Source organism: Acinonyx jubatus, chromosome B4, assembly GCF_027475565.1.
Source record: "Acinonyx jubatus isolate Ajub_Pintada_27869175 chromosome B4, VMU_Ajub_asm_v1.0, whole genome shotgun sequence".
Lineage (NCBI taxonomy): Eukaryota > Metazoa > Chordata > Mammalia > Carnivora > Felidae > Acinonyx > Acinonyx jubatus.
Window position 1 is genome coordinate 20994739 of NC_069387.1, and position 22397 is coordinate 21017135.

Genomic DNA, 22397 nt, shown 5'->3' on the forward strand with positions numbered 1-22397 from the left:
GCAGTATTTTCTATTTTTTAAAGATAAATGATGGGACTTTCCCCCCGGCCATGAAGGAGTAAGGGGTCAAATTTACTTTCCCAATTGAAACAAGTGAGAAAACAAAAACATACGAAATAGCAGTTGGCAAAACACTGAGTATTAGGCGATGAAGGACAGTGACCATTGAGAGACAGGAAATGAAGGAAATGAACTCTATGATTACATCAGCTTATTGATTTCAGAGAATATCCAGACTGCATCACAGGAAGGGTTAACCTGTACAGAGTCTGGTAGACACGGAGTTGAGAAGACAGATCTGAAAGTTAAGGGAGACAAAGGAAGCAAGAGTTTTCAGGACGGTAACAGAGAGGAAAGAGTTGCATAGAAAGCGAACTGGAGATTGGTAAAGGGTCCAACTCAAGACTGATCAGGGTGTGTATGTATGGGAACTATTTGAAGTCGGACAAAGGACCTAACAGGATCAGTGCTCACACAGGGCCACAAATAGGGCCCGTTCCCATCAGCCAGACTGGAAAACTCAAGATTCATGGACGATTGTATGGAACATACACAAGGGTCTTACTTCAATAGTTAGAAATAATTAGTGCTAGATCGAGCTCTGTTCTAGTACTATCTAATGAATATTTAAAAAGCAAGACCTGAAGGGATCAAATTGTTTCCAGATAATTGTGTCCCAAAACAAATTTGAAGAATATAAAAATAACCACTTACCAACTGGGTAAAATTCACAGTGTCTGGCATCCAATAAAAAATTACCAGGCATGAAAAGAAGCAAGAAAATTCGACCCATAATGAGGATCTAAATCATCAGTAAATCAAAACTGATGCAACGTATGTGTAACCGGAGTCTTTGAAAAAAATGCGAGAGGGACAGAAAAAGAATTAGAATAAATAAGAGTTCCCAATTCCTCTAACTTAATGAAAACTCTAACCTTCTAGATCCAAGAAGCTCATAAAAGCCCAAGCACAATGAATATGAAGAAAATTATATACTAAGGTCTAACAAAACAAAATTGCTTAAAAAGAGTAATAAAGAGAAAATCTTAAAAGCAGTCAGAGGAAAAAACACATTACATTCAGAGAAACAAAAATAAGGATGACAATAGATTTATCATCCAAATTATGCAAGCAAGAAGTCAGTGGAGAAACATCTTTAACTAAAGCTGAAACTGAAAGAAAAAATAAAAACTTTAAACCTAGAATTCTATTCCCAGCAAAAATACCTTTCAAAAACATAAGTGAAGTAAAGTCTTTTTCAGACATTCAAGAGCCAAAGTAGTTTATTGCAACCAGAACCGTACTACTAATTATGGTAAAGTAGGTCCTTCAGGAAGATGACACCAGATGGAAATGTGGATCTACACAATACAATAACAATAAAGGTAGAACACTAGAAATTTAGCATATAAAGTTTTTCCTTATTATTTAAGTCACTTAAAAATCAAATTGGTTATTGAAAAAAAATTTAATGAAACATTTAATAAAATGTTTATTTTAATTTTGAGAGAGAGAAAGACAGTGAGAGAGAGAGTGAGAGAGAGAGCGAGAGAGAAACAGAGCAGGAATAGGGGAGGGGCAGAGAGAGAGAGAGAGAAGGAAACACAGAATCCAAAGCAGGTTCCGGGTTCCAAGCTGTCAGCACAGAGCCTGACGTGGGGCTCAAACTCACGAAGACCTTGAGATCATGACCTGAGCTGAAGTCGGATGCTTAACCGACTGAGCCACCCAGGAGCCCCTCAAATTGGTTATTTCAAACAAAAATAATAATCATATACTGTGCAGCATGAAACATTTGTATAAATAAGGTATATGACAACAACAGAACCAAGGGAGAAAAGGGAAAAATGGAAGCATACTATTATAAGGTTCCTCTACTGTCTGTCAAGTGGGATATCACCACTTGAAAGTAGACGGTGATAAGGATGTATAATACAGACCCCAATACAACACTAAAATAACAAAACAAAGGGTAATATCAAATAAGCCAACAAAGGAAACGAAACGGAATCATAAAAATAATCTTCAATTCATAAAAAGAAGGCAGAAATGAAGAAGAGTAAAACAAAGAATGAGACACAAAAAACAAATAGATGGTAGACTTAAACCTTAAACAGATGACCAAACGAAATGTGAATGAGCACCTCAGTCACCAGCGTGAGAGTGTCACATTGGATAAAAAGCAAGATCAGACTACATGCTGCCTTCAAGAAATGCACTTAGAATATAATGACACAGATACCGATAGTAAAAGGATGGAAAAAAAAGGTATCTGGGACGTGAGGGTGATCTGGCTGCGACATCTGTCACCCCATTGATCGCCACGGTTGAATCGGCTGATCTGGCTGGCTAGGCGGGTGTCCCCTTCCTGCCTCACCGCTCCACGTGCGTCCCCTCCTGAAGCTGTGAGCTCTGTCGAAGAGGACGACCTTCCCCGATAGAAGAGGACCGTTCTTTGGTCAAGGGTATACGAGTAGCTGTGTTCCCCTCCTGGAACCTGTAAACAGGCTCTCAAGGTCCATTTGTAGGAGAACGTAGGGCAGTCAAGTTTCCATGACTCCAGACACATCCAAATGTGACACTGCACGTGGCAGTCGGCCTTTCTTAAAAAAAAAAAAGATATCCTATGTTAGCACTAATCAAAAGAAAGCTGGAATGGCTGTATTAATTATCAGAAAAATAAATAGCAAAAAGAAGAGTATCAGATAAAAAACCTCATTTTATAATAATAAGGAAAGAGTCAATTAATCAAGAAGCTATGAAAAAAACCTGAGCAGTTATGTCATTAATGTCATACCTTCTAAATACATGAAGTTAGAAATGCAGGGAGAAATAAACATCCACAAGTATAGCTGAGGATTTTGATAACCTCTTAATAAATGAAAGAACAAGTGGATAGAAAATCTGTAAGGATATAAAAGATTTGAAGAGCAATATAAATGAATTTAGCCTAATGGATATTTATAGAATACTCCAAGCAGAATGTACATTCTTTTCAAATGCACAGAGGACGTTTATGAGAGTAGGCAATATTCTGAGCCATAATACAAGCCTTAATAAATTTCTTTTTAAGCCTGAATGAATTTAAAAGGATTCCAATCATATAAAATATATGTCAGACCACAATAGAATTAAATTAAAAATCAATTACACAAAGGACTCTGGACAATCCTTAAATAGTTAGAAAGTAAACTGCACACTTCTAAATAATCTGATTGAAAGAATTCAAAAGGAAAATCCAAATTGAAAATGAAAGCACAACATATACAAATTTGTGGGATGCTGTTAGAAGAGTATTTAGAGAGAAATTTATTGTACTAAATGCCAGCCGGAAAATAAGGTCTTGGGGCATCTGGGTGGTTCAGTCAGTTAAGCATCCAACTCTTGATACTGGCTCAGGTTGTGAACATGCAGTCATGAGATCGAGCCTCGTACTTGGCTTCATGCTGATCATGGAGCCTGCTTGAGATTCTCTCTCTCCCTCTCTCTCTCTGCCTCTCCTCCTCTCTCAAATAAATAAATAAGCATTAAAAAAAGAAAGAAAATAAAGTCTCAAATCAATGACTTCAACTTCCACTTTAAGAAACTAGAAAAAGAAAAGCAAATTAAACCCAATTATTAGTAATAAGGATATATGAGCAGAAATCAATGAAATAGAAAACAGAATAATGGACAAAAGTAATGAAACGAAAAGCTGGTTTTTTGAGAAGATCAATAATAATGAAACAGAGTCTTAAATGCAGAGAACAAACTGGTAGTTGCCAGAGGGGAGGTGGGTGGAGAGATGAGTAAAATAGGTAAAGGGGATTAAGAGGTAAGAACTTTCTATTATAAAATAAACAAGTGAAATATGTGTGTGTGTGTGTGTGTGTGTGTGTGTGTGTGTGTGTGTATGACTCTTGAGCCAGATTGCTAAAAAGAGAGAAGGCAAATTATCAATACAGGAATGAAAGAGGGGACATCACTCTGGATCCTACAGATATTAAAAGGATAATATTAACATTATGAACAATTTAATGCCAATAAATTCTACAACTTAGATGAAGCAGGCAAATTTATTTTAAGACATAAACTCCCATAGCTCACTAAAGAAAGTATAGATAGCCTGAATATCCCTATATCTATTACAGAAATTAAAATTTGTAGTTCAAAACTGTCTCACAAAAAAAGCTCCAGATCCAGATATTTTCGCTGCTGAATTCTACCAAATACTTAAAGAAGAGATACTACCAGTTGTATATAAACTCTTGCATAAAATTGAGAAAGATGGAATAACCCCCTATTCATTCTGTGAAGTCACTATTACCCTGATACCCCAAACAGACAAAGTCATTATAGGAAAATAAATCTGCAGGTTAATATACCTCATAGATATAGATATAGATATAGATATAAAGATCATGACCAACGAGATTTATTCCCAAATTGCAAGGTTGCTTTAACATTTGAAAATCAATCAAGGTATTTTACTATGTGTGGTAGGCAGAATAATAACTCCCCTAATCCCTGGAAGTTGTGAATATGTTATGTAACATGGCAAAGGTGAAACAAGGTTGTAGATATATTTAAGGTTGCTAATCAGCTGATCTTGAGAAGAGGAAAATATCTTGGATTATCCAGGTGGGGCCTACATAATTACAAGGGTCCTTATAGGTGGCAGAAGGAGACAAGAGAGTCAGAGTCAGAGGAAAAGATGTGACAGTAAAAGCAGAGATCGGAGTGATGTGATTGCTGGCTTTAAAAATAGAAGATGCTCATTAGCCAAGGAATGTTCATGGGAAGAAATGAGAATGGGTTCTTGCCTAATACTTCAAAAAGGAACATAATCCTGTCCGCATCTCGAATTTAGCCCACTTGGCCAACTACATACTCCTGACTTCCAGACCATAGATAATATATTTGTGTTTTAAGCCACTAAGTTTTTGGTAATTTGTTATAGCAGCATTAGGATATGAATAGACTATATTTAAAAAAAGAAAAACCATATTATGATCTGAATAAATGCAAAGAATTATCTTTATAAAGTCCAGTGTCTCCTCCTGATAAAATATCTCAGCAAAGTAGGAGTAGTTACAGACTTCCTCTATGGCCAACTAACACTTAATAGTGAAAGGCTGAATGCTTTCCCCCTAAGATCAGGAACAAGAGAAAAATGTCTGCTCTTGTCTGTATGGGAAGTTCTAATTAATGCAATCAGGTAAGAAAAAGAAACAAAAAGCATCCAGATCGGAAAAGATGAAGCAAAACTATATTTGATTTATAGACTATGATATCATCTTTTGTATAGAAAAGTCTATTGAATCTACAAAAAAGCTACTAGAAATAATACATTAGCAAAGTTCCAATTGGAAGTTTAGCAAAGTTCCAATTCCAGGTTTCCAATTGGAAATCAACATGAAATTTAACACTATTTACAATAGCACCAAAAAGTATGAGATCATAGGATGAATCTGACAAAAGGTGGGAAAAAATCTGTACACTGAAAACTATAAAATATTTCTGGGAGAAATTAAAGAAGTTCTAAATGAATGGAAAGAGATACTGTATTAATGGCGTGGAAGATGTCAATTGTTAAGATGTCATTTTTCCCCAAATTGATCTATGTATTTAATGCAATTCCTACCAAAATCTGAGCAATTTTTTTTGTAGAAATTGACAAGCTAATTCTAAAATTCATATGGAAATGCAAAGCTTCTAGTAAAAGTCAAAACAATCTTTAAAAAAATTTTTTTTGTGTGTTATTTTTATTTGAGAGAGAGAGAGAGCACGAGCAGGGGAGGGACAGAGAGACAGAATCTGAAGCAGGCTTCAGCCCAGAGTCTGATGCAGAGCTCAAATTCACAAGCAGTGAGATCATGACCTGAGCCGAGGTCAGATGTTTAGCCAACTGAGCCACCCAGACACCCTGAAAGTGAAAACAATCTTGAAAAAGTAGCAACCTTGAGAACATACTCTTCCTGATTTAAGACTATTATAAAGCTACAGTAAGTAAGATAGCGTTATTGGCACAAAGATAAACAAATAGATCAAAGAAGCAGAATAAAGAAGCCATACATGGGCCCACATATATATGGACAATTTTTCAACCAAGGTAAAAAAGCAATACAGTAGAAAAAGTCAGTCTTTTTAACAAATGGTTTTAGAATGAGATATCCACATAAAATTTAAAACTATAAAACTTCTATAACACATAGGAGAAAACCTTTCTGACCTTGGGTTAGCCAAAAATTTCTTCAGTATGACACTAAAACATAATCCATAAGAGGACAGTTGACCGGATGTTATCAAATTTACCCTGAACGCACACACCTAACCAAAAAAAGATACACAGATGGCAAATAAGTGTGTGAAAAGGTGTCGTATGTTAACCAGGAAATTAAAGCAAGAGTGAAATATCCCCACACACATATTAGAAGAATGGCTAAAATTCTAAACAGCATGAATTCATGGCAGCATGAAGTGTTGGTGAAGATGTGGAACAGCAGGAACTTTCATTCATTGCTGGTGGAAGTCCAAAATAGTACAGGCACTTGGGAAGACCATTTGGTAGTTTCTCGGAAAGCTAAACATAATCTTATGCATTTCTCAGAACCCATAGAGTTGTACCACACAGTCAGTGAACTGTAATGTACATTGCCAACTCTAGTTAATAGCAACGTATCAATATCGGTTCATCAATGGTAACAAATGTGCCACACTAATGCATGATGTTAATAATCAGGGAAGTGGGGGAAGGAAGAGAGATGGAGAGTATGCGAACTCTGTATGTTTTGTTCATTTTTTTTAATAAACCTAAAACTGCTCAAAAAAAGGTCTAGTAATTTTCTTTTTAAAGATAGGCTATAGATGCGAGAAAATCTTTGTCAATCATATATCTGATAAAGGACTTGTGTCCAGAACTCTCAAAACTCAGTAATAAAGTAAACCAAGTTTAAACATACATATGAGCAAGAGATTTGAATAGCCACTTGGTTAAAGGGCCATATGGATGGCAAAAAAGTGCCTTTGGCTCAACATCATTAGTCATGAGGGAAATACAAATTAAAACCATTTCACAGCCACCGGGATTACTCTAATCAGAAAGAGCGACAGAAACATTGGCTAGGATATGGAGAAATCGGAACCCTCGTACATTGCTTATGAGAACGTAAAATGGTACCATCACCTTGGAAAACAGTTTGGTAGTTTCTCAAAAAGTTAAATGTACATCTACCATATGATCCAGACAAAGTGTTGTATATCCATATGATGGTGTAGGACTCAGCAATAAAAATGATGAACTATGATACATGCTACAACATGGATTCATCTCAAAATAATCAGACTGAGCAAAACCAGACAATAACAAATTCATACTCTATGATTATATAGAGTTCTGGGAAATGCAAAATAATGTATAGTAACAGGAGGAAGAGGTCACAAAGTGTCAAGAGGAAATTTTGGGGCTGTTAGATACGTTTTTTTTTTTCCTTAATGGTGCTGTTTGGTTTCATGGGTGTTAAACATGGGTCAAAATTTATCAAATTGTTCTCTTTAAGTTTGTACCGTCTATTGTATGTCAATGATGCCTCATAAAAACTGTCAAAAAAGAATAAAAATAGATGTAAAGATTACACAAGCTATTAATTTTGCAAATCCTCTTTTGCTGGTCATAAAATTATAATACACAGCATTGTTTATAAACTGAGAAGAAATGTATTTTGATGAAGAAATAATTCAAGTTACGTAATAAAATTCTCAGAACAAAAATTTAAAGACAAACTTAATTTTTATGACAATATGACATATAAAATATCTTTTTTATTTAAGCATAAGTATCTTAAAATTTATATTAAAGATTCATTTGACAAAATGTTTTCATCTAAGAAATTAAGTTTTAGAATTTCCTTAAGATGCAAATATTGGAAGATTTGAAGAGGTTTGTGATAGTCAACAATGCATATTTCAACATGTTCTTAGCAGGCGACAAATTTGACCATTTAGAGACAGGGCAATTTCATTAGGAAGATATAGTCTGCGTGTTATCAGAATATGGACCTATAACTTAAAATATAAAATACTCTAATTTTATGAGAAAACTGAGGCAAGACAAGTGAAAGGGACTTTATTATATCTCAAACTAATTTTGAAAGTGAGATCTATGTTTTCGTAGCCCATGAAATTAAAAAGCTGAAATTAATCAGGACCTAAACATTGTTCCTGACTTTGTAGAACGATATCCCACTCATCAAGATATAGCTAAATTGCTTCTATAGTTAAGCAAGACTCTGGCATTACATGGCCTTCTGGGGTTTCTTGCCACAGCTAAGGAGTCCACAGTTACCCTGGCGGCTCCCCTCTGTGCGTGAACCTTCATGCTAGCTGCAGACACATCTTGGATGACAAAATAGGTGCTGTAACCCCAGTGGGTGAAAAACGAGCCCCCTGAACTCACCCCACCATCCCACTTTAACTTGAAGTGGGGTCCGCGTATGTTAATGAAGTCTCGTGATTAATGACGCCAGTACATGACCGGCACTATGCTAGGCGCTGAGGATACGAGAGAATAGAACAGAAAGGGTATCTGTCCTCGTGGAAAATTAAGTTCTAGTGGAACAGGCAAACGAGGCAAGGAGGTGGCTAAATGGTATGAAGAAAATAGACTAGGGAAGAGGAAGAAAGGCTTGGACGTAGTGGTAACGTTAGATAGGGTGGTCAGGGGAGACCCTCTGAGCAGGTGCAGTGTGAACTGAGAACTGAATGACAAGAGGAAGCCAGCTCTTGAAATAAGCATCAGGAGGAAGGAAAGCAGCAAATGTCGAGGACCCCTGCGCTCTAAAGTTTATTCCGAGACAGGTATATGCGGAAGCAAAGAGGAATGTGAAAGGCAAACAGCAAATAAGAAATTAAAATGGCACGAGGAGAGTTTTGATGAGACTGATGATATCCATGCATGCTTTTTTTTTTTACCTGTGATATCAGGTGAAGAAAACAAAGCTACCCTCCTTGAACTTGGAGCTGTGGAACCTTTAACCAAACTGCTCACCCATGAAGACAAAATTGTGAGAAGAAATGCTACCATGATATTTGGAATCCTGGCTTCTAATAGTAAGTATCAACTCTCAGACATAATCTCATAACCTCATGTAATGCATTATCCTTTTTTAAAATTTAACTTTAAGGGGTTTGTTTTTAATTTTATTTGAACTGACTTTGATGTTAACGAAATGTTAAATAAATATAATACAACAGATTATGATTTCATATTTTAAGAACGTATTTTTCTTCTTTATTTTACTGTTTATTTATTTTTGAGGTGGCGGGAGGGGCAGAGAGAGTGGAAGACAGATGATCGGAAGCAGGCTTTTCACTGAAAGCACAGAGCCTGTTGCAGGGCTTGGACTCATGAACTGAAAGATCATGAGCTGAGCCAAAGTCAGATGCTTAACAGACTGAGTCACCCAGGAGCCCCGAGATATTTTTAAAATATAAAAATATATGCAAATATATCCATGTAAAACTCTCAGAGTTGGCGACGTGGTAGGTTTGAGTCTAACAAGTTGAAGGGCACTCATTGTCTCTTAAAATAGCTCTTTTCTGGAGTTAGCATGATGTAATTTGTCCGCCCATATGTAAGCTACACTTCGTATGTATTTCATAGTGAAAGTAACCCAGGGCGAAGAGGTTTGATACATTTATTTTTCTGAAACTGCAAAATATACTTTGCCAAAAATAATTTTAGACATGTATTTATTTCTTAAATCAGACCTATGGCTTGAATATTTTCATATGTTTAATATGGTGAAATGATAGTATTAGTTAAAATATGCTAGTATGTCTGTTAGAATACCGGTTTGACGAAAACTCTGCCAATAAAGGCAGTCCCTGATTAATGAACAGGATGCCTGTTTCACTTGAAAGTCATTTTCATGTTATAATGGTAGGTTTCTGAGTTAGCCACTAAAGGCCTTATGACTTTATAATAAAACATGACATTCTTAGTGAAGACTGAATGAACTCTAAACCGAAACCCAGGCAGTTAGGAATAAACATATCTGTCTGTCTCATGGCATGCGGCTAAAGTTATCATACTTCCCCCCCTCACCAGTCTCAGCAAAAGCACAAGCTCAGTTTCCTCCCTCAACTTCCTGACTCCCCCCCCCTCACTTTCCTGAACCCTGGGTGAGACAGGACGGTAAGGAAGGGGGGCTCCTTATTCCACGCTGTCCAGCAGGGACGGTGGCATTAATGTCACAGACAGGAAGATGGGAAGTGACGGGGAAGGAGAGTTTTAGGTGATATCTGTGCCCTTACAGCCAATGCCGCCAAGACTGCGTGAACACTGCCTGCCGTTCTGGGGGGGCTGATGGGGCCCCGCTGGGGCTGTTAGTGGAAGGGGATCTGGAGGCAAGTGTGGGAGCTCTAATGGCGGCTGTTCTGGAAGGCAGGGGCTCTGGGGGTATTTCTGGCTGCAGGATGAGGACAGTCGTGGGGGAGTGGATGCTCTACCAACCCAGATTTTGGTAACATTAGTCAACACTCACACAGCATTTACAATGTGCCAGGCGCTGTCCTACATGCTATTTGTACGTTCAGTCATTTAATGAGGTCGGTGCTACGGTCATTCCCTTTATATGTGCGGCAACTGAGGTACAGAGAAGTTAAACAAGGTAGTAATCATTTGTATCGTGGGGCCTTCATGAATTTGTCTCAGGGGCTGTCTGTGTACTAATTCCGCCATGTTGAATGAGCCACCTTGAAAGTATTTATAATCAAAAAAGGGAACATGAAAATTTTTCTTATGTTTTATTCCGTTTACACGCCACGGAATTTGAGAAGCGGGGGTGCTTTGTAATACCTCTTATGCAACTCCTCGTTTTAAAAATAGAAAAGAGCTCTGAAAGGATTAGGTTCCTTGTGCATTCATGCGGGTGGTTAATAGAAGAAATCAGATCAGAGCTAGAATTAGAACTCTACTCTCTGGCTCCTAGCTTTAGTGGACTGGATTCATCAAGTATTCTCTGATCCGTAACATGAGTGCACATGCTAACTCAGGTTCTCCTACTACGTGATTCTGGGGGAGAATGCGTGTCCTTTGGAAAGGAAAGTCATAATTTTCTGCTGAGACTTCTGCCTTCTAACTTTGTGTCTAGGTTTCTATGACTTTTTTTTCCTATTTACTTTTGTTCTTGATTTCTCGTATTCATTTTATTTAGAATTTGCACCTTCCAATACACGAGGAGCTTATAATCTGTGAAGCCCTCCAAATTGTTTGCCACATTTTCCTGAGCAGGGTTTGTATGTTGCATTTCACGAGTTTCCAAAAGAGTCTGTGACCCTAAAATATTGAGAATAACCGTTGCATTTGAGTGCTCAATGTGATGGCTCTCAGACCCGTCGAGCCACCCTCTGGGAGACGGCTGGCTGGGCTGCGACCAGTGCTGGGGTGCAATCTGCTACCACGAAGCATAACACTGGAAAGAGTTTTGCTGTCTTGGCGGTTTCCAGGGAGCCCGTGGGTCTTAGATATGATGAATGAACCCTCCCGCCCCCTGACCAAGAGCTTTCTTTTGATTCCACGAATTGGGTAAAAAAAAAAAAAAAAAAAAAAAATCAAGGCATTTATGGGAATTGATTCATTTTCTACGTGAACGATCTGATGACACGATAACCTGCTTGGTGTCCTCAATGGCTCGTGTTCCTGCTTTGTCAGTACAGCCAGTACATGAATAGCTTTTGCTTCACTGTCCATCCATGTCCAAGGCGACTAAGCTAGTCGTTCACTCTAAGTGAAAAGGCCTGGGGCACCTGAGTGGCTCAGTCGGTTAAGCATCTGACTTCGGCTCAGGTCATGATCTCACAGTCCGTGAGTTTGAGCCCTGCCTCGGGCTCTGTGCTGACAGCTCAGAGCCTAGAGCCTCCTTCGGATGCTGTGTCTCCCTCTCTCTCTGCCCCTCCCCCACTCACACTCTGTCTCTGTCTCTCAAAAATGAATAAACGTTAAAGAAATTTTTTTAAATGAAAAGGCATGTATCCAGACTAATTTGTAAACAAGCGCACCTCTGGTGCCACATGGTTAAATCATCTTTAGACTGTCTTAAAATAACCACTTTTTCTTTAGTGATTTGTATCTTCACATGCCTTTCACGTACTCAATGCTTTCACTATGTTCATAGTGGATGAACCAGTACGATGTTCCAACAGAATGCCCGGTGCTAAAAGGATTGCTGTGAGAGCAAACAAATTCTTGATTTTTCTTCTTTGTCTTTTTTCTAAAGTGATTGAGTTATGAGCCTATGCTAATCCTGGGTCATTCAAGACAAGCATTTAAATTACTGTGTTAAACCTTTTAATCAAAATGGAGTTGCTGTCTCTTACGCACCCGCACCCCCGGTTTGTATTTAGTTTGATGAGGCCGTATAACAGAGGCTCATTTAATGAAGTCAGCTAAAGAGAGAGTTCATTGCCATCCTTGAAGCCCAGATTTTACATTACTTATGGCGATCTGAAGACCTTGCCATCTTAAGAAAAGGTTGATGTAAAAGAGTATATAAGGTCAAAAATAAATTGGATGGTTCATATTAGGCAACCAGAAAGCGTAAATAAGAATGCAGTTACAACAGATTGCATGGGATGTCTGGGTGGCTCAGTCGGTTAAGCCTCTGACTTGAGCTCAGGTCACCATCTTGCCGTTTGTGTGTTTGAGCCCCATGTCGGGCTCTGTGCTGACACCTCAGAGCCTGGAGCCGGCTTCAGATTCCGTGTCTCCCTCTGTCTCTGCCCCTCCCCTGCTTGCTCTCTCTCGCTCTCAAAACTAAGTAAAAACATTAAAAAAAATGTTTTTTAAAAAAATCCAGATTGCATGAAGTTACTCCAGGAAGTGAAGGTGTTGGCAGTTCTGAACCACCTAAAATTGTATGTGTCCTAGAGTTTAGCTAGAACATATTTAAAGCAAATTTTTAAAACTATTTATTTTGAGAGAGAGACAGCACAAGTGGGGGAGGAGCAGAGAGGAGAGACAGAATCCCAAGTGGGCTCCACGCCATCAGCGCGGAGCCTGATGCAGGGCTTGAACTCACAAACTGTGAAATCGTGACCTGAGCCGAGATCAAGAGTCAGACGCTTAGCCCACCGTGCCACCCAGGCGCCCCCAGCTAGAACATATTTGCGTGGACCGACCACAATAGATAGAGTTTCTATTCAGTTGCCCTATATGAGCGTGTTCTCTGTGGAGAAAGAAGGGGGCAGAGATCGATATTGTTTTTCGAGTGATGAAAATAGGCACTTATCCGTTATGTTTTGCTGACTTACCCTCAGGAAAAGAAAGATCCTTTAGGGACAATTGGTGTCAAAAAGCAGAATAACAAACTGATCCTCTATGCCACTGATTTATAGGCACTGCCACAGAATCTGAGCCCTCCTCTGAGCCAAGAGAAAAATGGTTTAGTGGAGAGCTCTACTACATCTGTTACTGGACAGATTTGGCTAACTTCCTATCTAGAAGGGAATTCCGTGGCACGGGTTTCTGTGATGAAGACTTTTGAGTTGTTAGGGCAGAAGAACGTGAGGTGTCACATACGGGCCCAGCCAGGCGGCCTCGGCCTGCGGGAACATTTCCTTCCTGCAGGGAAACAAGAGAAGCAGAGGGCACATGGAGCATCGGTGTTTTTGACCTCGTGGTCAGTGTTGTAGCAGAAACTTTGAAACATATGGAAGGTTCTTTTGGATACCAAATGGAGAATGAACTGGAGATCTAAAAGCCCAGAAATATTTTGCATCAAGCATGTAAAAATAGACGGGTGTGGCCTTCTCATTTGGAAATACAGACACTGGACTCCTCAGAGCAGAAATACCAAGAACACAAGTTTTCTAGAAGGTGCACCAGCACACTTGGAAAGATCTGAGTAGGATGCCTTCACTCGTTTAATTCCCTGTCAAGGTATACTTTTTTTTTTTTTAATTTTAGAGAGAGAGAGCAAGAGAAAGCATGAGCCAGGGAGAGGGACAGGGAGAGAGGGAGAGAATCTCCCGGGGCTGGATAACTGGATCCCATGACCCTAGGATCATGGATCCCATGACCCTAGGATCATGGCAGAAATCAAGAGTTGGACACTCACCCGACGAAACCACCCAGGCGCCCCCGTTTTTTGAACCAGTGTTGACTGTAAAATAATGCCCTCCACTTTGGGACGCTACCCTTTCCAGCAGCTCTACTATTCTTTTGTACTTCGAGCTTATTCACATACGTGTAAGCCAGCGATAAGTTTGCTGGCCCTCTTCCGCCATTTTGAACAGAAACAGACCAAAAGGTGTCCAATAAAAGTCAAGTATACCCAGTGGTTAATGAGGAAAAATCCATCCAGAGACTCTCTGCCGCGAAGTGAAATTTTCCAAAATCCTAATGATGCTAATTTTGGCTTACAAAGATAACTGACCAAGAACCACTGCAAAAACTAAATGAGTACCTTATTTCTTATGCCTTATTTCTCAGAAAACACAGGTTAAGGATGGCAGCGGAGAAGTAGGGGCGTGTCTGCCCGGCCTTAATTAGGCTCACGTGACTAGGACAGAAGTGAACTTTAAACAAATCAATATACTTGTCTTTAATCATTTTTGGCATCTCTGATAATCAAATGGAACATAACCAAGATATAGTAATCGAAAAGGCTGAGGATAATTCTTACTTGCATTCTGCACAAGTTTTCTTAAAATCAAAATTTAAAAATACCCTTTCCAACAAAACAACACCAAAAGGAATTTCTACTATACGGTAAACAAATGTAGGGAGCAGTAACTAGGCTTTACTGATTAGTGTTCTAGGTACACTTTGCACTTTTCTGGTTATCTTTTCTAGTGTTGTCGGAAGGTAGTATATTTCGGTGATCAAGGAGAGGGGCTAGAGTCTGTCTAGGGTTCGACAGACCTGACCATGCTACCTGGTCTCACCACTGACTTGCTGATTTTGAGCCTCAGTTTCTTTATTTGTAAAATTAGGTAATAATAAAGCCTATCTCATAAGGGACTGTTTAAACAACCTCGCTGTTATTGATAATAAGAAATATTAATACGCTGTTTCTTCTTTTGCAGACGATGTTAAAAAATTGTTAAGGGAACTAGATGTCATGAATTCCATCATCGCTCAGCTTGCTCCAGAAGGTAGTTTTGCATCCCGCATCTGTTTCAAAAATGGGACTGGTTTGTTTTTCGCATTTCATTAAACTACTCCTCGGAAATAGCCTATGTAATATCAACTGTGAATTGTCCTTAAGGTCTTTCAAGCCAAGAGGGGCTCTCACCAAAGTTAGGATTCGTGAGGCTTTGGTTTTCAAAACGTGTTTTAAAGTAGTGGTTGTGGAAGCCTTCCGCACACTTGTGTTGTTTATCTTTGATGTGCAGAGGAAGTGGTGATTCATGAGTTCGCCAGTCTTTGCCTGGCGAACATGTCTGCGGAGTATACCAGCAAAGTGCAAATATTGGAGCACGGCGGGTTAGAGCCACTCGTCAGACTGCTGGCCAGCCCAGACCCTGACGTGAAGAAGAACTCTGTTGAGTGCATTTACAACTTGACCCAGGTGAGGGTGATTTCTAAAAGCGGGTTTTGACCAAAGCTATTTATAGAGTTGATTTGCCCAATAAAAAAGTCTAAAAGGTGTTAAAAACTCCTCAGTTTTGATTCACCGTTTTGTTTTGTTTTGTTTTTCTGGTACTATTTAGGAGTTCTCGTTTGGGGAAAAAAAAGAATGGAGGTTGAGTGTAGATACCTTTCAACTTTCGCATTTTATAAGCAATTGTGTCCTGTGAAAGGGCATTTTCTTTTTTTTTATTCAGTTTTTCATTTTAATTCCAGTACAGTTAACGTACAGTTTTATACTAGTTTCAGGTATACAATATAGTGATTGAACAATGATATACGTATTCCGGGCTCATCACCAAAAGTGAACTCTTTAATCCCCATCCCCTAGTTCACCCACCCCCCACCCACCTCCCCTTTGGTAACCATCAGTTTGTTCTCTATAGTTAAGGATCTGTTTCTTGGTTTTTCTCTCTCTCTCTCTCTTTCTGTCTCTCTCTGTCTCTCTTTTTTGCCTTTGTTCATTTGTTTTGTTTCTTAAATTCTTAAATCATACGGTATTTGTCTTTCTCAGACTGACTTATTTTGCTTAGCGGAATGCTCTAACTCCATCCGTGTTGTTGCATTATGGCAAGACTTCATTCTTTTTTTGACTGAATAATATCTCATTATTTATATCTCCATCAACAGGTGAATGGACTGCTTCAATAAGTTGGTTATTAGACATAATGCTGCAATAAACATAGGAATGCATGTATCCCTTTATAAATTGGGGTTTTTGAATATTTGGAGTAAATATCCAGGAGTGCAATTAATGCATCAGAGAGTAGTTCTGTTTTTTTTAACTTTTTGAGGAACCTCCAGACTCCCTTCCACAGTGGCTGCACCAGTTTGCATTCCCACCAACAGGGCACGAGGGTTCTTTTTTCTCCACATCTTTGCTGACACCTGTTGTTTCTTGTATTGTTGATTTTAGCCGTTCCGGCAGGTGTGAGGTGATAGCTCATTGTCGTTTTGATTTGCACTTCTTTGATGGTGAGTGACGTTGAGCATCTTTTCATGTGTCTGTTGGCCATCTGGATGTCTTCTTTGGAGAAGTGTCTGTTCATACTTCTACCCATGTTTAATTGGATTATTTGTTTTTTGGGTGTTGAATTGTGTGCGTTCTTTATATACTGTATTTTGGATACTAACCCTTTACTGGATATGCCATTTGCAAACACCTTCTCCTATTCGGAAGGTTACCTTTCAGTTTTGTTGATTGTTTCCTTTGCTTGTATAAACTTTTTATTTTGATGTGGTCTCAATAGTTTATTTTTGCTTTTGTTTCCCTTGCCTCAGGAGCCATATCTGGAAAGGTGTCGCTATGGCCAGTGTCAGAGAAATAATTGCCTGTGCTCTATTCAGAGATTTTTATGGTTTCCTGTCTCACATTTAGGTCCTTAATCCATTTTGAGTTTATTTTTGTGTATGGTGTAAGAACGTGGCCCAGTTTCATTCTTTTGCATGTTACTGTCCAGTTTTCCCAACACCATTTATTGAAAAGACTCTCTCTCCCCTTGGATGTTTTTGCATCCTTTGCCAAAGATGAATTGACCATATAATTGTGGGTTTATTTCTGGGTTTTCTATGCTGTTCCATTGATCTGGGTGTCTACTTTTGTGTCAGTTACCATCCTATTCGATTACTACAGCTTTGTATATACGTTGAAGCCTGGAGTGGTGGTTCCTCCCATCTTGTTTTTCTTTTACAAGATTGCTTTGGCTATTTGGGGTCTTATGTGATTCCATACAAATTTTAGGATTGCCTGTTCTAGAATGTTGTTGGCATTTTGATAAGGATTGCATTAAATGTCGAGATTGCTTTGGGTAGTATAGGCATTTTAACAGTATTTGTTCTTCTAATACATGCACATGGAATGTCTTTCCATTTCTTTGTGTTGCCTTCAATTTCCTTCAATGTTTCATCGTTTTCAGAGTACAGGTCTATGAAAGGGCATTTTAGAAGTGTATGTAAATTTTCAAAGAATAGAATGGCTTGCAAATTAAGGCAAGATGAAAGTAGATAAATGTATTTCTTCTTGAAACGTGGAATCTAATACATTGAACGAGGTTTCACCCACGCAGACTTATTGACCTAACCTTGGTGATCTAAGCACATTGGATGCAATGCATACCGTATTCAGTGTACCAAGGTTTTTGGATTAGACTTATTTATTGGTGAAGACCCAATGAGTTGAGTATGCTGAACAGAGCTCATTGTCCATAATTTCGAGGTGCTTTGTCACTGAACTGTTTTTCCTTTGTTATGGAAAGAAACAGCCTGCCTTGGCCTCTTCTACCTGTGCTGTCCTGTGTCCCCACCCCTCCCACAGCCCCTCAAGGCACTGCTCCCCCACAGCAGGTCAGCTTCCTGACACTTTGAACAGCCTTCTCTGTTTCTTTTGCTGCTCAGGTTCCTGAACAATTCGCACACACATTTGATTAGCTTTGCTTAGATCAACTGAAAATACCAAAATGCCATTTGAAAGAGCTAGCAGTAGAATATAAAGGGAAGAGATAGTGAAGTGAAGGTAAAGGAGGGTTCACCGAGAGGTGGAGTATCTAGACAAATGATATAGAAAGAGAGACAAATGGGCTATGCCCGAAGGCAGCAAGAGCATTCCTGGCCTCAGAAGTCATTGCCCCAGGCTGGGCACTCACTGGCCTCTACCCTGGCTCCTCCCTGCTCCACTGTCCCCCTTCTCTTATCCCACAGGCCTAAATAACGCGGTCAGTGGGTTAGTACCTTTCATCCCAAGACTCCTCATAGCTCTTACTTCCCTATAATTTTTTAATCATAGAGAAATGAAAAGACTTGCCTTCACTATTCTTCACAACAGAAGTACTGGTGAATAACAGCATGTTAATTTCCTCCCACCGCCCGTAACAAACTACCCCAGACGCAGAGCGGCTTAAAACAACAGGAATTTCTCTCAGTGCTGGAGGCTGGAGGTCCAACCTCGAGGTGTCAGCAGGGCCCTGCCCCCACGGCCGCTCTGGGAAGCATCCTCCCGGCCTCTTCCTAGCTTCTGGTGGCGGCCGTCAATCCCTGGCGGTCATTGGTATACAGCTGCCATCATTGCAATCTCTCCCTCTGTTGTGCCTCCTCTTATGTATTTAAAAAAATTTTTTTAATGTTTATTTCTTTTTGAGAGAGAGTGAGACAGGGAGTGAGCAGGGAGGGGCAGAGAGAGGGAGACACAGAATCTGAAACAGGCTCCAGGCTCTGAGTCCCAACGCGGGGCTCGAACTCACAAACTGAGATCATGACCTGAGCCAACGTCAGACACTCAACAACTGAGCCACCAGGGCACCCCATGCTTCCTCTTCTTTTAAAGACCCCAGTCCTCTAAGGACACCATTAAGTACCTACCCTGCTCCACTATGACATTATCTTAACTAATAACATCTCTACTGACCCTGTTTCTACATAAGGTCATGTTTTGAGATACCGAGGGTTAGGAATTCAACATACATTTTGGGGGGACACAATTCAACCCACAGCAAACAACTTTCTACAGTTTTTATGCCTGTAGGAAGCATGCACTGAAGGATGGATAGAGAAAAGCTAAGCTGTTAATGGGACCTTTTCCACCTTAATACTATTTGACATTTATGATATTTTGATTTTAAGTGTCACGATTAGTAGTCAGAGTTTGGGGGCTTTTCATGACTTTTTGCTTGGTTTTCTCCGCTGCTCACCCCAACTAGCCCTCTCCCCACCACTCACATACACAGAATTGCAGACACACAGGGGAGAGCGACTCACCGAGACTCTAACGACCCCTTGATATTATAAACGTCTTGTATAAAGGTCATGTGTCTGAACTCAACCTGGTATAAATTTGCATGCACAGGGCCTGCCAGCAGCACTGTGTGCATGTAAGCGTTTCATAAATAATCCATTTGGATGAAGATAATAAGGAATTGATGGTATCATTTCATTTTATCAAATACTATTTGAAACAGGGTGTAGAGTGTGAAAAGAATTTGATTATGCGCAGATTTAGTGTAGTGCTGTTAGTAACGAAAGGACTTTGCTGGATAATAAAGAAACAATAGGTACTGCAAAAACCATAGATCACATCTACTTCCTGTTATTGACAATGTCTGCATAGTTAAAATGAATATTTAGGTGTTGTCGATGGAGGGTTTTTCTTACTTACTGTGTGAGTGACTTTGGAAGGGAATCTGGAATAAAAGATGGGAAATTTAAAACTTACAGTGTCCTTTGTTAGACCATAGAGGTTCTCCATTCTTGTGACTGACTGTATTTTGCTTTAAATTTTACTTATTTGATCATTTGTATCTCATGGCAGGATTTTCAGTGTCGAGCTGCACTTCAAGAACTAAATGCAATCCCCCCTATATTGGATCTCTTGAAGTCAGAATATCCAGTTATTCAGTTGTTGGCTCTCAAAACCTTAGGTATTATTACAAATGATAAGGAGGCACGAACAACGCTGAGAGACAATCAAGGAGTGGACCACCTTATTAAAATCCTAGAAACTAAGGTATTTGAAACTTTCATTCAACTTTCTATGAGGAAATGTGTCTCTCCTACATGTTGCTATAAAATCCGAATGTAGAATGCTTTTTAAAATAAAATTTTATTATATTTAAGCATAGTGTTCAGTAAAATGGATTAATTAATTTGTTTATCGCTATATTATCACATGATTAAATCAGATTAATGATAGAGGCCATTATAAAAGACTTTTTTTGGGGCGCCTGGGTGGCTCAGTCGGTTAAGCTTCCGACTTCGGCTCAGGTCATGATCTCACAGTCCGTGAGTTCGAGCCCCGCGTCGGGCTCTGTGCGGACCGCTCAGAGCCTGGAGCCTGTTTCAGATTCTGTGTCTCCCTCTCTCTCTGCCCCTCCCCTGTTCATGCTCTGTCTCTCTCTGTCTCAAAAATAAATAAACGTTAAAAAAAAAAAATTAAAAAAAAAAAAAGAAGCAGCCAAACTGTTAAAAAAAAAAAAAAAGACTTTTTTTGAGGGGCACCTGGGTGGCTCATTGGTTAAGCGTCTGACTCTTGGCTTCAGCTCAGGTCAGGATCTCATGGTTTGTGAGTTCAAGACCCGCATCGGGCTCCATGCTGACAGTGCAAAGCCTGCTGGGGATTCTGTCTCCTTCTGTCTCTGCCCCTCCCTTACTTGCTCTCTAAATAAATTAAAATTTAAAAAATAAAATAATTTTATTCTTCTGGTTTAGAAATTTAAGATTTTTAAATTCTTGTTTAGGATCTTCTTCATGATTTCCTGAAATACCTAGAATTAGTTTTAGGCTTTATCAGCCATAGTTTTCTCTAGGATAAAGCAGGAAGGGTTATTTAATCCCCATTGGGGAGAATCATCTGCTTTACTTAGTCCACTGATTTATATAGTATGTTCATCTAGAGAAATACCTTCATGGAAACATCTAGAATAATGTTTAACCAAATATCTGGATACCGTGGCCTAGCCAAGTTAAAACATGAAAATTAATCATCACGAGTCAATTTGGCATCCCTACATATCTCCTTAAATCCTACTTAATCTCAAAATCAAGGCAATAGCAAGGTCCTTGCATGCCTAGCATGATGTAACTATCCTGTGTACAACTAGAATATACTAACCTTTTCCCCAGAAGAGGATGCAATGTCCTTGGGGGATATTTAGTCTTCTCCTTGATATCCTGTAACTTAAATACTATGAAGTAAAATTAAGAATAACTACTAACTTGTAAAGTCAATACATCTTATGTTGCCTGAGGGGATAAGAGAGGGAAAAAATACCCACACTATTTCACAGACACACACACACACACACACACACACACACACACTCATAACAAAATAAGGAAGAAATACTCATGGCGGTTATAACCCTCTTGTCTACAAGTGGCCACATGGTGGTAGTTGGAGGGTCTGGGCCATTCAGGAGGCCTGCTTGGATTAGGTTATTGTAGTTTTCTTTCAACCTTATTCACAGAGCATGGTAATACTAAGAGATACCCAAAGGACTTCCTGTATTCCAGATATACTCTTCTTCCTGTATTCCGGATACACTCTGGTGTGGAGTAGCAGTCCAGTTTCCCCTTGGTAGTTGGGATCAGCCACCCTAGCAGCACAGTAACTTCCTTCATTGCCTGCTTATGTGGAGGCATGGGGAGGCCAAAGTGGCTGGGGGAAGTTTTAACTTCCAGTCCAGTGGAATCATAGTCATGCCTCTTGGTGGAAGCATTCTCTCCTTTGGAACTAAGACCTCTAGGCCAACAGAGCACGAGTTCTGGGAGAGAGCAAGCAAAGATATCGCTAATGGGCCACTAGGGGGTAACAATGCTACCACACCCGTTTCCACCCCCTGATTCCTGGACCCACCATCACCGGCTATGGGAGATCCAGCACCGTATATTGGCCACTGATTCAGAATGTATATAAAGTGGAGAACCTTGCCCCGGCCCTGCCAGGTATTGCCACCCACTTCACTGGCACCGTAACTGTCTTCAAAAGGCCACTCTGTTGAGCCAGCTGCTTCGGGATGGTGGGATATGGGCATGGACCCACTGTCACCCTTGGTTTGCTGTGAAGAGAGCTCCTTGACCAGAAGCATTGCTGTGTTGGAGCCCATGATAGTGGAGGCAAGAAGTCACAGACTTACAACACCTCCCTCTACCAGCTGGAGATTTTAGGTAATATGCTTTCCATCAGCTCCTGTCTGCTTTTTCAAAGAATATTTTCTTCGGATTTTAAAATTGTTGGCGGTACGAGGTTGTATGAGCAACTTCATTTGGCTACTATTGCTTCAAGCGTCTTTATCTGTGA

The 22397-nt window shown here is 39.6% G+C and overlaps 1 protein-coding gene across 16 annotated transcripts in view; it reads left to right on the forward strand.

Moving 5' to 3' along the window:
• ARMC3 (armadillo repeat containing 3) overlaps positions 1-22397 on the forward strand; it is a 99187-nt gene that overhangs the window by 20364 nt on the left and 56426 nt on the right. For all 16 annotated transcript variants that reach the window (XM_027073619.2, XM_053225383.1, XM_053225385.1 and 13 more), the window contains 4 exons: positions 8962-9087; positions 15067-15135; positions 15376-15551; positions 19911-20105. In XM_027073619.2, the coding sequence (XP_026929420.1) occupies positions 8962-9087; positions 15067-15135; positions 15376-15551; positions 19911-20105 (566 nt within the window). The remainder of the gene's footprint in view (positions 1-8961; positions 9088-15066; positions 15136-15375; positions 15552-19910; positions 20106-22397) is intronic.